General features: G+C 41.8%; 1 protein-coding gene across 2 annotated transcripts in view; it reads left to right on the top strand.

The window, feature by feature from the left end:
* Window positions 1-13,020, top strand: part of LOC136446647 (prokineticin receptor 2-like) — a 32,362-nt gene extending 19,342 nt beyond the window's left edge. For both annotated transcript variants that reach the window (XM_066445132.1, XM_066445133.1), the window contains exons 2-7: window positions 4,425-4,881; window positions 8,266-8,454; window positions 9,562-9,657; window positions 10,452-10,545; window positions 11,022-11,155; window positions 11,489-13,020. In XM_066445132.1, the coding sequence (XP_066301229.1) occupies window positions 4,460-4,881; window positions 8,266-8,454; window positions 9,562-9,657; window positions 10,452-10,545; window positions 11,022-11,155; window positions 11,489-11,759 (1,206 nt within the window). In that variant the 5' untranslated portion in view covers window positions 4,425-4,459 and the 3' untranslated portion in view covers window positions 11,760-13,020. The remainder of the gene's footprint in view (window positions 1-4,424; window positions 4,882-8,265; window positions 8,455-9,561; window positions 9,658-10,451; window positions 10,546-11,021; window positions 11,156-11,488) is intronic.
* The last annotated feature ends 1,994 nt before the right edge of the window (window positions 13,021-15,014 follow it).

The raw sequence follows: 15,014 nt of genomic DNA, 5'->3' as shown, positions 1-15,014 counted from the left end.
TGGCGTAACCCATAGCCTTCTATACGAAAAACAAATCCCGTTCAAACTCGCAGGACATATCTGAGAAGTCAGATTTACGCCCTCTTAAGCCCCTACTACATCTCACTGTCATAAATAAGAACTAATGCTCCTTCCGGGGAGCCAAAGGTGTACTTTGATTCTTGCACTCAGAGGCTGAATTAAGCCCCTGAAAGGATCTGACGCAGCGCTATCCTTCAAGACTACAAAAACATCATCCTATAACTCCAAGAACTACTTCAACAACTTGACCGTCTAGGTGATATGAAGATCTCCTTCAAACGGACGCATCACGAGCCACATCTCCAAGGGTTTCTAAGGCCTCACTTTGGCAAGATCGTGTCGTTTTCTGGATAGGGAGGATGACTCTAAATGTCACAGAGGACCTGGGGTTTAGAAATAAATTTTACTGATTTCGTAAGTCTTCTCAAATGAACATAAGTACCTAGCTTCACATTTTCCGATGGAAAATACAAATACCCACCACAATTTATGGACAAGGACCAAAATAATAACATTTGTCCCAATATAAAACATTGTAAATACAACACTTAATCCAATCATTGTAAAAATTCGTCTGCATCGTTTAGTGCTATCATGTTGAAAAAAAATGAAAATCTACAAAGGCCGGTAAAAATGGTCTTTTTGGCGGACATGAATGCCAAAAATAAGTAAAAACCTTGTCACTATCATAATATTCCAACGCCTGGAGTTCAATTTCCGTTTGGGCAATAATCACACCAAAAGCTACCTGCACTGCTATCAGACCCCTACACAGTTTCTATCTATTCCATTAAGGTTTTGTGTAGCGGAAAGTACGGGAATATCTCCCACCCCACACATTAATCCAGTACCAAATGCCCTGTAAAATATTGATCGCTGTTGGTGTCTAGGGTCAGGTGCTTTAATCAGAACCATCTTGGTGGAACGTTCCTTACGTAAGGGTTGTAATTCTTGTCAACTTTGAGAGGGAATCGAACAGCACTACTCTAGACGCCCGTTAAGTGTGATGGCGAATGAATGCTAAACGTATAGGTAGAGAAATAAGCTGAAGTATATGGTTGTGCCAGATAGTCAATGTGAAATTATAATTTAAAAAAAAATGCGCAAATTGTGAAAAAAATCAAATGCATCAGCTATTTACGGACACACACAATTGAATGAACTGATCGTAAATCTATAGGCAATAAACGTATGAGGAATGTATCTATTACTCATTGCAGAAATGGAGTGAAACTGGTTGAAAAAAAGGTTTTTAAGGGAACGACGTACTCTTTTTAAAAGTTTTATTAGCAAATATAAATGACATTTATTCCCATCACGTTTCAACATTGAGATTGACGACACAAACAGGGATGTTATCAATCATCCCCTGTCTCTTCGCACTTCCCACGCCTTACTTACAAATGTTGGAGGCCACGGTTGACCAGAGATTCCATAGACGAGTGAAAAGAGAATTTTGAGGTATTGCTGGATTGAAACGGCAGTCTTAGTTGATGGATCACTGTCTTTTTGCAAATCCCACTTCTTCTTTGTTCAGGGCCCATAATCCGCCGTGAGATTCGCAGTGCCATTATAGGATCATTCTCACCCATTATCCTGTAGACACGAAGGACAGTTTACTGTTCAACGATGCATCCCCCTCATGTACAGTTTCTCTTTGGCATTCAAACTCCACTTATGAGGATTTCAGGAGAATATCTCAATGGAACGTATATATTGATTGGAAAATGGACCGTTGTGCCACTTGCTAATTAACGCTCTGAACTATATGATACGTGTAGCATGAATAAAAAGAGCTATCTGCCACTCAAAATCATGGCCATAGTATGTCCAGAACATAAGATACGAATCCTGGAAGTTGATACACCCTCCCCTTTAATGTGCTCGAGGCGTCCTATCTTATGTCCCTTCTGAAAGATAGGTGCAGCCCCAACCGTGATGCCCCTCCCGGGATTAGAACCGGGGTCTCTCACAGATACCATCTAATTGGAACCGGGAGCTCAACTGTGAGGCTGCTACCGGTTGAGCTACAGGAGTACCGGTATCAACCTTTGGTTAACTCTAATGTTACATGCGTCACCAACTAAAGCCACAGTCTGTAACCGTAACGCCAGGAGCTAAGCTAATTTTCCATGATAGGATTTGACGATTATCCAGACTTCTCAACTGCAGTCTCAAATCCTTCACCGCGGGGCAAGCACTTGTTTTTCTTGACCTGAAAAGTGTCAATTGCGAACTCTTTTGCCACTATGGTCTGACGGAGGTTGCTAACCTCTTTAGAAATTCCCTTGGAAATTCAGTTCGAAAGGCATCAAAAAGCACCTCGAGTGATCCCTACTTGTATCAACCTACCCACAATCTTAACATTTGCAAACAGACTGCTTCCAGTTTTGATGGGGCCTTTGCCAAACACATTTTGCTCGGAATTTCTTTTCCCACTATGGTCTGACTGAGGTTGCTAACCCCCTTAGAAATACAATTCGAAATGCATCGAAAAGCACATTGAGTGATCCCTACTTGTATCAACCTGGGGCTGAGACCCTTGGCAAAAACGTTTCGCTAGGAATTAGTGAACTTGATTTAGATTATATCCTGAGCTAAGAGATTTTCTTCTTTGACACCAAAGTAAAGCTTTAAGTGGTTGTCATGACTTTTCAGTCTTACCGAAAAATGGAGTCTTTCGACTCCTCGACGAAAAAAATTTGACTTTTTATCCTCCCAAAGTTGCTGTCCATGATGGTTTGCTGTGTATGGCTTCTTTTGGAGAGAAACGTATAGCACCACTGCAAACTGGAGTGGGACTATAAAAAGATTTCTGTATCTGTCGACCGATACAACACATCAGCTTTGCAGGCACGTGAACAACACGTTAACGTTGCACCTAACCTTTCCATATTCAACTTCTGTATCTGTATCTGTATAGCCGGTATAACAGCCCTTCGGCGTAACACAGCAACTTCGCAGGCACGCGGTGCGAGCGCTGCTGGTGATAGTACACCGAACGACCTGATAGCTTGTGTTGTTTAAAGCTATTTAGTGAGGATAACATTATGTGTTGACGATGCGATTCGACTCAACGATAATCGAATACTCGGGTTGATAACTCTGACGTATGTAATCGAGCCTGTCTCTTGTTCTGGGTTCATTTCAGGTAAAAGGTACATGTATCTTTAGAAATCACAGGCACTATGCAACTTCAATTCCACGGGGAGGAATATGAGCGATTGCGGGTGATAACATCATGATACCGTATCCGCCTCTTCTGTATCATTGAGCCGCGTACTGCTTCTGGTATACAAAGTCAAGTTCACACCAGTCCCTGGAATATTAGTCTACTTCGACAAGGGGCAAGCGATGTCTACTGTACGTATGAATATATATTGCCCTGCGTGATGTTCGTATCAACATGTCAAACCCAGGTACATCTTAAAGTGTGGAGATAGCATGTTGCTACTGATGGATTCTCCGAATCAGGGCTGATGAAATGAAATATGCATAGTTCATCCTTCGATGCCTTTCCTACATCGACCCATCTTAGTTTGCCATGGCAGCAGCAACGTATCCATATAAATGACATCATAATTCTATGAGACCATATTTCAGACTTTTGATATCTAGAATCTGTTCATGTTGCATGCAATTGTGGCATAAAATGCAGCCACGAACGAAGATATATGAACGCACGATGACAATCTTGGATGGACAAGCTTAATTGAGCTGTTGATTGGTATTTTCTGTGCGCTGCAGAATATTGATACCTTAAGCCTACATTTTCGTCACTAAGACCCGTTTTCGAATAATTTATTGGAGATCTAATCTTACAGTCATCTTGTAGTAAGCCACAATTAAATGCAATATGTCAAGAAGGAATGAACTGACAACTGAGAAATAGCACATACTTCAAAATGGATTGATCAAGGCCTTATCAAAGAGTTTGTCTCCTGCGAGTCCCTACGTCATTCGTCTTGTAAGCTGTGTTTCTTTTAAAACTGACAAGGATGAAATGCATTATTTCCAACTCAGTTGATCCTCATTTCAAAGTTGCTGAAATCCAAATTATGCTTATGAGATCAGTTAACGACATTCTTTTTCTGAATATTTTGGGTCTATATTCTGTGTTACTTATTGGTTTGGGGATGTCAATTTGCAGATATTGGTACATTGGCGCACCAAATCCGTAGTGTGTTTTTGGCACACATTTTGATAGATTAGCCAAACCATCAGGGGAAGTCGTGTTAAGTGCCTTTCCCAAGGACACAACGTCGGGGCATTTTGAGTATCGAACCAGGGACCTATTGGTTCTGGGTCCAATGCTCGAACCGTTACCCCACGCCGACGACGACAAGTACATAAAAATTATCATACTTTGGGTTATCTACATGTGTCGTTTTTCTAATATACAGGTCGACTTCCAGAATCAGCCTGGTAGGTCTGCATCATGGAGAACGTAAGTAACATGTCCCAGCCCATGACTGCCGACGAGCTGTACGAAGACTTCGCTCCGAACATGACCGACTTCTTCCACCAAGACTCTGACGGCGAGGTCCTCTGGGCGAAGATCTTCCTGTGCACGGTGTACTCCATCACCATGCTGACGTGTGGGGTTGGCAATCTCCTGCTCATGGTGGTCATCGCGAAGTACAAAGAGATGCGGACCATCACCAACGCCCTGGTGGCGAACCTGGCGCTGTCAGACTTCCTGGTGGCGGTGTTCTGCGTCCCGTTTATCCTAGACTACCACATCGTCAGGCCTAACCGGCCGTGGACGTACGGCGACGTCACCTGCGCCGTCGTCAACTACGCCCGGATGTCGTCTCTCTACGTCTCCACCAACGCACTGTTGGTCATTGCCGTCGACAGGTCAGTCGTTTAGTTACACATTTCCGGTCTTTTTTTTAAATTAAAAAAATCTTTATTCAACAGAATAAAAGAACATAAACAAAGAAAACTGAGAAAACTGTATAACATGATAACATAAGAGTACACACACACACACACATGCTAGTAAACTACGCACAAAAAGTTCGGAAACTTAACTTTGGTCGATCATATTTCCGTTATTTTTTTACCGATTTCAATATATTACATATCATTTAAAAGCTTATTTGATTTTCTTTCCCATGATACCAAACTTATTGTGATTGCAAGTTCATGAAACGAGCATCAGGCCTGCTAAAGTGAGTGGGTCGAAGAAATAAAGTGCCCAGATTACCTTACTATAGTCAAACATGCTATTCCGTACATATTCTTCTGTTGATATTGACTTCTGTACGAGAGTATTGTGAAAAATCAGCAAGAATAAACAAGACATATTCGTGAAAGCTAAGTTTATTCTTTATCAAAACCAACAATCTGTGTCTTAGTAACGGGTTAGCAAGGAGTCTTAGTAACGGGTGATCCAGCCACGCGCTGTCACTACAGCACGGCACCTACTCCTCATACTCGTCACAAGTCGCGCAATGCGATGCTGTGGGATAGCGTCCCATTCCTCCACCAGCAGTCGTCCTAGGTCAGCAACCGTGTCTTGCACGGACAGCTCGCCCAAGCTGCTCCCATAGATGTTCGATGGGGTTCAGGTCCGGGCTCTTAGAGGGCCACTCCATCCTCTCTACACCTGCATGCTGGAGATGGTCGGCGATGATCCCTGCCCGGTGTGGGCGGGCGTTATCATCTTGCAGCAAGGCATTCGGCCCCATGTTATGGAGGAAAGGGATGGCCACCGGATCAAGTATTGTGTCACGATATCTTTCTACATTGAGGGTTCCTGGTACAAGTCTTGTCTTTCCCCTGGAGCTTATGCCTCCCCATACCCCAATGTTTGTTGTGAAACAATAACAAAAAATAACACCTGTGGATGACGATACCGTTGCAGGACGCAGGTGTTTATGTGGTGTAAACAATTGGTTCTTCGATGTGCTAAAAATAACCTTGGATATTCTGTGTGCTAGAAATAACCTTGGATGGTCTGTGTTCTAAAAAATAACCTTAGAACCTGAGGAAAGAATATATTGAATCATCATCCGCGCCCATACCGATAGGATGTCACAGCGCGCGTATGACACCAACAGGGAATTTCGGGCACTTTTTCTCCGTGACCAACTCACGTTATTAGTTCTGGTACTTGTTTCGTGGGTTTTCAATCACAATAAGTTTGGTATCATAGAACAGGGAATCACACAAGCTTTATAATGATATATAATGCATCAAAAACGGTAAAAAAAACAACGGAGATATGATCAACCAAAGTTAAGTTTCCGAACTTTTTGTGCGTAGTTTATTTGAATACATTTTCAAGTTCGCCCCATTTTCTATAGTGACTACACGACTCACGATTTTTGAAAATGTATACCTTACCCAGAAGAATAATAAGATTACACACTATCGGCACAGATTCAGAGTGATCCCCCAACAGAATATTCATTGGATTATTGACATTGATATGAAGCCCTGTTGTTTTGTTTAACCATCTTTGTATGCTCCGTTTCCGGTCTTTAGATAATAAAAAACAACGTTCGTTTCCATGATATCATCTCCTAGTGTGTGATAACTTTATCCAAGAGGAGTATATATGTTTGTAGTATTTCGTTTAGCTAGGAAAAGTATCATCGAGTGAGGCTTAACCGGAGCGAAACGGTTACAAGTGAGTGTTGAACGTACCTCAAAGTCAACTGATAAAGTCCAAACTTCTAGATGACTGCGCAATTTATTACTGTGTTTCCATCTGAAAGGCAATTCTTCAGCTTTTAAGGCTAATCTTCTGCTAGAGTGCTTATATGGGGTTTTATGATTTATAGAAGTTGAAGTTTATACCTGCTAGTATTGCGATAACCACCATTATGCCGCCGAAGCAGAGCTTAATGGTGATCAGCCATTGGCTCGTTGCGTTCGAATATGACCTAAAGGGCAATGCGCGTTCTGAAGGAATGGCTATTATTGTGCTTATTGTGATTTATAAACCTTATCTCATAGGAAAGAGCGCACGAACTTGGCCCCTGCTCAAGTTTACCCTCATTTGAATCCCAGAACCTTATTCATGTCAACCTTTATCTAACCTTGAAATACACTATTCTTCCTTGGCCGTTTTTCAACAGTTTAAGCTTATCAGACACACCTAGCTCTACCTTCGAATAGACCCTAATAAGCAGTATGATATACCACCAGGATGATCTTACTCACAAATTAACCCCGAGAATATATTTCATCACTTTATTGATGCGCTGGATTTCGAATCACATGAAAATTGCTCCCTGAGCTGATGCAAGGTCATGTGCAGTAGTGAGGAGGCTGTCAGTCGGTACAGTTGGATTGTACCCTTGACAGAAGGATTACGTTGATGGGCCTATCCGTCAACATCTATATGGCCTTGGGCTTATCAGTTACGACAGGCACTGTCTGCTTTGTCGGCAGAATTAAAGACACTATGATAAACTTCTAGTCATGGTCTTTGAGACGTAAGTTTTCTCCAAGATGCAGGTAAGCGTTGAGCTAGAGTAATGACTATGCTTCAAGTGATCAAGAGCTTATCGTAGACGTAAAGTATTCCATTCAAATTCACCAGAGCCTACCGTCTCTCAGAACATGAGTGACTTGACTACACTAGTAACTTGACTTACTTGACTTCGTTGTGTGGATGCTATCCGCGCGCTCATCAACTTTCGCCCGTTTCCAAATAATAAAACATTGCTACCATACTGAAAATCAAACAAAAAAGCTACACAAAAGTTAGTCATTGAACATGAATATGGAAACTGAGAAGGATGAATGGAACTGGTTGCTCAAACCTCTCTGGTGCCCCACATAAATTGTCAAATAGAAAGATAATGAGATATTGGAAATGAATGCTAATGAGCGAAGTCTTCCAAAAGTCAAATAAGAACATGTGAGATGACACGTCATTTGTCACGTGTGTCGGACGGCACGAGAGCCCCTATGTCTAAGTCTAAAGCCCCCCCTCTCAATGGACACGCGGCACGCTGGCGGCGTCCTAAACTGGATTTGTTACCCTTGACTTTGGAATGGGAATATTATTCAAAATGTACAAGTACGACCAAAAAGACAACAAAACACACAAAGCTTAAAAAGATTCGTTTTTTGTCGTTGAAATGCGTTGGATGCTTTGTCAATTCGAGCGGCCGCAGCGACGCCGCCAGTGTGCCGCGGGTCCAGTGAGAGGGGGGCTTAAGTCTATGTGTCATTTATAAAAATGCCTTGATAGAACATTTCTCTCTCTTTATGTTTTGCTAGATACGTGGTGATCATGATGCCGCACATCCCCCGGATGAGTCGCGCCGTGGCCACGTGTGTGGTGCTGGCGGTTTGGGTGTGCTCCATGCTGGTAGCCATCCCTACAGCCGTGTACTCACGCGCGCTGTACTACGTGGACTTCCACGGAACCTTCTGTGGACTCGTCTGGCCCATCGGACATCAAGTCAGGTTTGTGAACTAAACTGAACACACACACGCACGCAGACACACACACACACACACACCTGCCTGATGATGGTCGTTCCACCACAACGTTGACAAGTGAAACATTGGCTGTGTGCAAAGAACTTTGTCAACCATCAAAGCTATATACGCTAAGTATTTCTTGTGCTTGGCATATTTTTTAACAAATAACAATTACTCATCACCACTAGAAACTCTCGCCGTCAGACCTATTTTTCTAGAGCCATGCTGCGAAACCTTAACAATAGTCAAGTTGATCATCATCCGTGTATTAGAAATAGCAACAGACCTGCACATATCAAAAATTAACGAGGACAAACAAATCGACCTTAAGTAGACTGACACAGAGCAAAGTACCAAAAAAGAACAACTTTCATCACTTATGTGTGCATTATGGGACTGTAACAACCCTTTCGTTCGGAACAGATTAAAGCCCGGTTCCAATTTTGTATTTATCCCAAGAGAATTCTAGAAAGGCCTTATGACATACCCCTGAAGCATTTCATTTACGTCGTAAGTACGAGTTTGATTTGCATTAGTGCATCGGTTTCCCACCTCCTAAAGTAATGAATATAATCAAGGCGTAATAGTACAAACTAATTGCACTGAAGCATACCCTTAGGACTGCTCCTTAGAAGTATAAATACACATTTATGGCGTCCGTGAACAAAAACTTTTGCATGGAGGCCACTAGATTCGTTTTACAGTTTAAGCAAACAGACATAACTGGAACAGTAAGCTTTGGTGAAGGTAATGAACGAGATATTTGATTTTATTACTCATACAGATGAAATGTTCGTCGTGTTGGCTTAACGGTTACGATGTTCGGTCCTGGACCCAGAGGTTCTGGGTTCTAACCCCCCTGACATGCCACCGAAGTTGTGTCGTTAGAAAAGCACTTAACACGACTTTCCTCACTCCATCCAGGTGTCAAAGTGGATACTATAACCCGGCTTCGGTTGGGGAGATAAAAAGGCGTTGGTAGGAGATGGATGGGCTCCGCCTTGTAATACCGTGCCCTAGACACAGTGGATAACAACTTACGGCCTGAAAAAGGCTATGGGACTATCTTTGCGTGTCCTTTTTACACAGATACAAAACGTACTACGTGGCTGTCCTCCTGCTGGAGTTCATCATCCCTGTCCTGATAATGTCGTTCTGCTACATCCGGATAGCACGGCGGATCTGGTGAGTGGTAATAGATAACTACAGATTACAGCTTCGAAGAACTTTTCAATAAGGATATACTTCATGTCATACCTGGGCCGTGATAACGTTCAATACAGGTGTTCCGGGCCGGGTCATGTTTCATCACGACCGTCTACCTGTATCACATGCACACGGTCTTCCATAGACTCATTCGAACGCACTTCGCGAGCGCCGAATACGCCGCGGTCGAAAATTCGAATACCAAATTCAGACGTTGTAGTTGCTGTTGTTATAATTTTTGTTTGAAGAATGTAGTGCCTGAAAATCGTGATCTTCAATCATTGTTATCGAGAACATCATCGGATGCCAACTCTGGGAGCTTGGATCACCTTTAGCCACTCATCCCTATCTTGCATCGCTATCAGCGTTCGTAAATCAAATGTACTGTTGAGTCCCGTGTCTCTCCATTGAGAGTTTGGCGTCGTCTACCTGGGTTACGTTTTTCTTGTTTTGGCTCCCACAGGGTAAGCACGCTTGCCAACAGCTTAGGGTGCCACACGCAGTGCTTACATTCCAATTCCACTAAGGCGGCAACCTCACTGCGACCTTAAATGTGTCAGATCGCTCAATGGATGAAAACGATTCTTTTTACGTTTTGTGTGCCTTGCTTTTTTCAGTCATACTTTTACATTTTGCATGATATTACAATTATGCAGTCAAGGTTTACACAAATCCAATATAGGTCACAGCGAAGTCGCAGCAAGACCGCCATTGGGATGGGGGTATTAGCAAGCTTCTTTAATCAAATTCCACTACTATTATGGTCTTGTAAGGTATCGGACCGTCCCCGGACAGCAGACTGAGTCTCAGCAGGCCGCCATGTTGAAGTCTAAGAAGCGGAACGTCCGTCTGCTCATCGTCATTCTGGTAAGGAGTGACAGGATCAGGACGTTCTTATCATAAGTCCAACCCATAACCCCAGAGACCATGATGATAATGAAAGTATGTATTATAGATATTAACTAAAGAAGATGATGGGGGAATACGAATGAGTAGAATTAAGTCTCCTTTTGACGAGCGACTCATGATCAGTGCAGGAAGAAGTTGCGAAAGACAGAATCTCTGATTGTGCACTTCGTCTTGTATTGAAGAAAATCCTGGAATCGAATACATCGCCAGATCAATATGAATCTTTCATGTTTCATTCTTTGAAAAAATACATCACCTGGAGTAAACTAGAGCGATATCGAAAGCGTTTCTAGAAAGTATAGAACTCAAACAAATAAGTTCATATTTTCAGATAGGAACATTAATATGGGACTTCAGGATTTTATTCTAAAGGTATAGTGCAAATGAATTCCTCTTCATCGTATCGAGAAAAATGTATATCTTGATACACACAGGTGATGTTCGTGCTGTGTTGGGGACCGTACTACGGCTATGCGGTGGTGAGAGACTTCTTCCCGCGACTGCTGGCCAAATCACGACTCAACATCACCCTGCACTACATCGTGGAAGCGGTCGCCATGGGGAATAGGTACGTATTCGTACATTGGTTTGTATATAATACGGACTTGTGTATTCCTGTTGACAAAACGCATTTAGTAAAGATGTAAAAGAAATCAAAATAAAACATCTGATTCAGAAGATTGTTGTTGGTCTTGAATCATGTACAGCCATACATATACAGTATATCATGCTATTAACACAACTTGTCAAAACGCATTGCAGTAACTGTTTTGAATAGATCGGTTTTGGAGGCTCTTTATTATCTTTCTTACATTTACTCTTTGTCAGAAAATGTAAAATCTACCATATGGACACAAAAGCTTTTTCTTGTCTCTAACTACTGCAATGTTCACTTTCTCAGCTCCATTGATACCGTGGTCTACATCGCCATGAACGGCAATGTGAGGAAGTTCATGAAGAAGCTGCCGCACGACTGCTACACGTCCTACATGCAATGGAGGAACCGCCGGGTACAACCAGCGAGTCTGTCGGTCGTAGGAGGCAGACGCCCCGCTGAGAGACGCTCGTCGACCCGGTCGGACAACACCTTCCCTCCGTCTAACAGCTCCAACTACAGAACCCGCGATGTGAAAGAAGTCTTCTGTATAGAAGATAAAGTAGCACATAGATAATAACATTATCCGCATAAAAGCCCATGAACAAGGTTGATGTCGGGAACAGGCCATGGTTGTTGGTTGTTATGACAAGTATTGTCAAGATCATATAAACATTACTTGTTGTCACAACCTTAATGCATAATGCCAGATTATAAAAGTGCACACGAAGTTTGGACGTTCAAATTAGCTTTAGGTATTTGCTATGTATTTATCCACCTACTATTCACAAGTTTTAGTGTCTTGTCAAACACTCTATTTTCTATAATGTACACGTTACGGCAAGAATATAAGTTGTGTACAACTTGAGTCCGCCGTCACTTTGTTTCTATTTGCATTATTTTATGTTTCTTTGAATGAAAAAAAGATTGGAGGTTTACCTATCCGTACCAGATGATGTGAAAACACTGTTTATGCGTCTATCCCAGCTGTTGTCGCTCACCCGAACGTACGCTACTGGAGTCGTAGGCCGGGTCGTTAAGCCGTGGACCACTGTTCATTGTACTTGAAATTGAAAAGAGCTAGGCGATGAATCTGTTGATACATAGCGTCTGTCTTCTAAGGCACGGCGAGTGAAAGAGTAGCTGTTCAGTGAGCTAAACTGGTTAAAGATTACTATTTTTCACATTCACTAGCATATCTGTAAATACTGTGGCAAATAAGACTATTAAAGACACTGTACACACACACACACACACACACACACACACACACACACACACACACACACACACACACATACACACACACACACATGCGCACATACACGTACATACACACACACGAATAAGTTTGTATGTATGTATCTCTATACATGTAAATGTATATATCGATCTAATTACACGGTAATTGCACGGTAAATATGTATTTTATTCATTAATATATTAGCTCAGACTTGAAGGCCCATGTATGGTGAGTACAAGCATTTTGTGATTTGTTTTTAAATGAGTCTGGTACATGGAACCAATAGACGTGGATACAAATATTTTTCATTGAATTCAAACTATGTCAATTTATGCTTGTAGTTGATTAAATATATCACTTTCCTCGAATCAATGTATCAGCGATAGTGAAGTCCGTTTTTAAAAAGTTGTATATCTCGCTGTATTAACATATAAGGTCATGTATACGTGTATCACATCTATAGAATGTATAGTTTGAACACTGTGCACGTGCCTACCCGCAAGCTGTCAGTATTTGCCAAGGCTCTATATATAATGGATATGTATATTGTGTATCGATTTCTTGTACCGTGGTGCAAAGGGCAAACTCATTTGATATGTGTCATGAAATACTAGTATTTGTAATTGTTGCACGTCTCCTCTGTAATGAATTATGCAAGATATATATCTTATGATTATTTGTAATACTCCATAAGGGAAAATTTTGCTGGATTGCCCAGAAACGCTTTAGATGAATTCAATGTTAATACACCGGATATCTTTATCAAGAGCGCTTGAAAAGGTAATTTAAAGTCGATACGCCGCTCCTTGGTGACGCTACTCATCTATCTCACAAAGAGATATAGGGGGTGACCCTCGGCTATGTATATCTAGTAGGTTATTACTCACTATAATTGGCCTGAAAGTCACGTCCATAACTTTGCTTCGGCTAATCAACAGCAGTGACAAGCGTTCTTTATCTACAACGCCACCGCTTCATCAGATTCTTTTAGTGACATAAAGACAAATGACTCCCACTTACCACTGTGTTGGGAGGCATGCATTTGAAGCGCTCACCAGATGATACGACAGCTTCATCACGATTTCGTGGACGGAACACTGGTTACCCTTTAACACTGACACTGGTCGCAGGGAATTGCAAATTATGCTGGAATTATGCACAAGTGCTTATCAGAATCTAGAGTGCTATCGTCGGATCACTGAAACTATAAAGAAAACACCTTAGAGCATGTTAAGCCCCCCTCTCACTGGACCCGCGGCACTCTGGCGGCGTCTCTGCGGCCGATCGAATTGACGAAGCATTCAACGAATTTAATTTAAAAAAAAACGAATCTTTTTAAGGTTTGTGTGTTTCGTTGTTTTTTGGTCATACTTGTACGTTTTGAATGATATTCCCATTATAAAGTCAAGCGTAACACAAATACAGTTAAGGACGTGGCGACGCCGCCAGTGTGCCGCGGGTCCAGTGAGAGGGGGGCTTTAATGAGAAGGATGTAAGGAAGATTCCTTGAGACGGGTCAGTTTCAAATCTTTGCCTTACGCCACGAGATCGCAAAAAGATGCGAATGCACTCAGTACTTGAATCACAAGTGAGTTTAGTTCAAAGCATGTTAGGTTTTATTATGATGTTTATAAAGATTTTTATCTTGTAACCTTCACAAATCTTGTTTTCGGGATGTCAACAGCCACTGAAAATTGTTATAACATATATATAACACATATATATAACATGTACATTTATTCTTGATCAATGTGAAATATGTATTCTTCTCAGCTTTTCACTATAAGCCTTTGTCGAATGTTTTTTAATGCATTTACATCACCCAAACTACATTTTGTAATCGACAAAGAGGAAGCAAAAGAGGACATTAGAAGATAACCTATCACCAAACCCTGTCCTTTGTGAATGACCGTATCCCAGGAACTTTGGTCATCGCATAGAAAAGTAGAACATAAAGGGAGTGATGACTAAAACCACCATGGCTCATAAGTCCTGTAGTATCCAGCCAACAAGGCAAGGGTAAGCGAAGATGTTATCCCAACCGTTACAGTGAAATGATATTTAGAAGGCAGGAGTTGAATGTTGAAGACTTGGAAATGCCATCGACCTTTTATGGGCGATACATCATACTACAGAAGGGTCGTTTTTCAGATGACATTTGTGGTGTAATCGATGTTATACCACGTTGCGGAGACGATACGGATTGTCATCAGAACTCTCTGGCCGGGATCGCTCATAAGGCCAGCTTTTCACTAGACGGCTATCGCTCAGTAGCATTGCCAATTGCATAGCTATAGAAACAGTTCGACCGAACATCAGATGGTAGAACTATTCAACATTTTTCTGAAGTGATCTTCATTTGCTGGATTAATTCACCGCATCTATGCATTCAAGACAGTGAAGATATAGCCTGGCGCTCAACAACAAAATGTTCAAAAACGCAAAACATATACTTTTCGACGAAATGAAATGTTTCAGACTAATAGTGTTAGATTACTCGAATCCGGAATTGTGTGATTCCAACCAAGTAGACAATCCTACAACTTTTAAAAGTTCCACTCCAACCAACAGGCGATCAGACGAATTGAT

The sequence above is a fragment of the Branchiostoma lanceolatum genome, chromosome 12 (genome assembly GCF_035083965.1).
Source record: "Branchiostoma lanceolatum isolate klBraLanc5 chromosome 12, klBraLanc5.hap2, whole genome shotgun sequence".
In the NCBI taxonomy this organism is placed as follows: Eukaryota; Metazoa; Chordata; class Leptocardii; order Amphioxiformes; family Branchiostomatidae; genus Branchiostoma; species Branchiostoma lanceolatum.
Note: the sequence above shows the minus strand (reverse complement) of the source record. Positions and strands in the feature narration are given on the sequence as shown.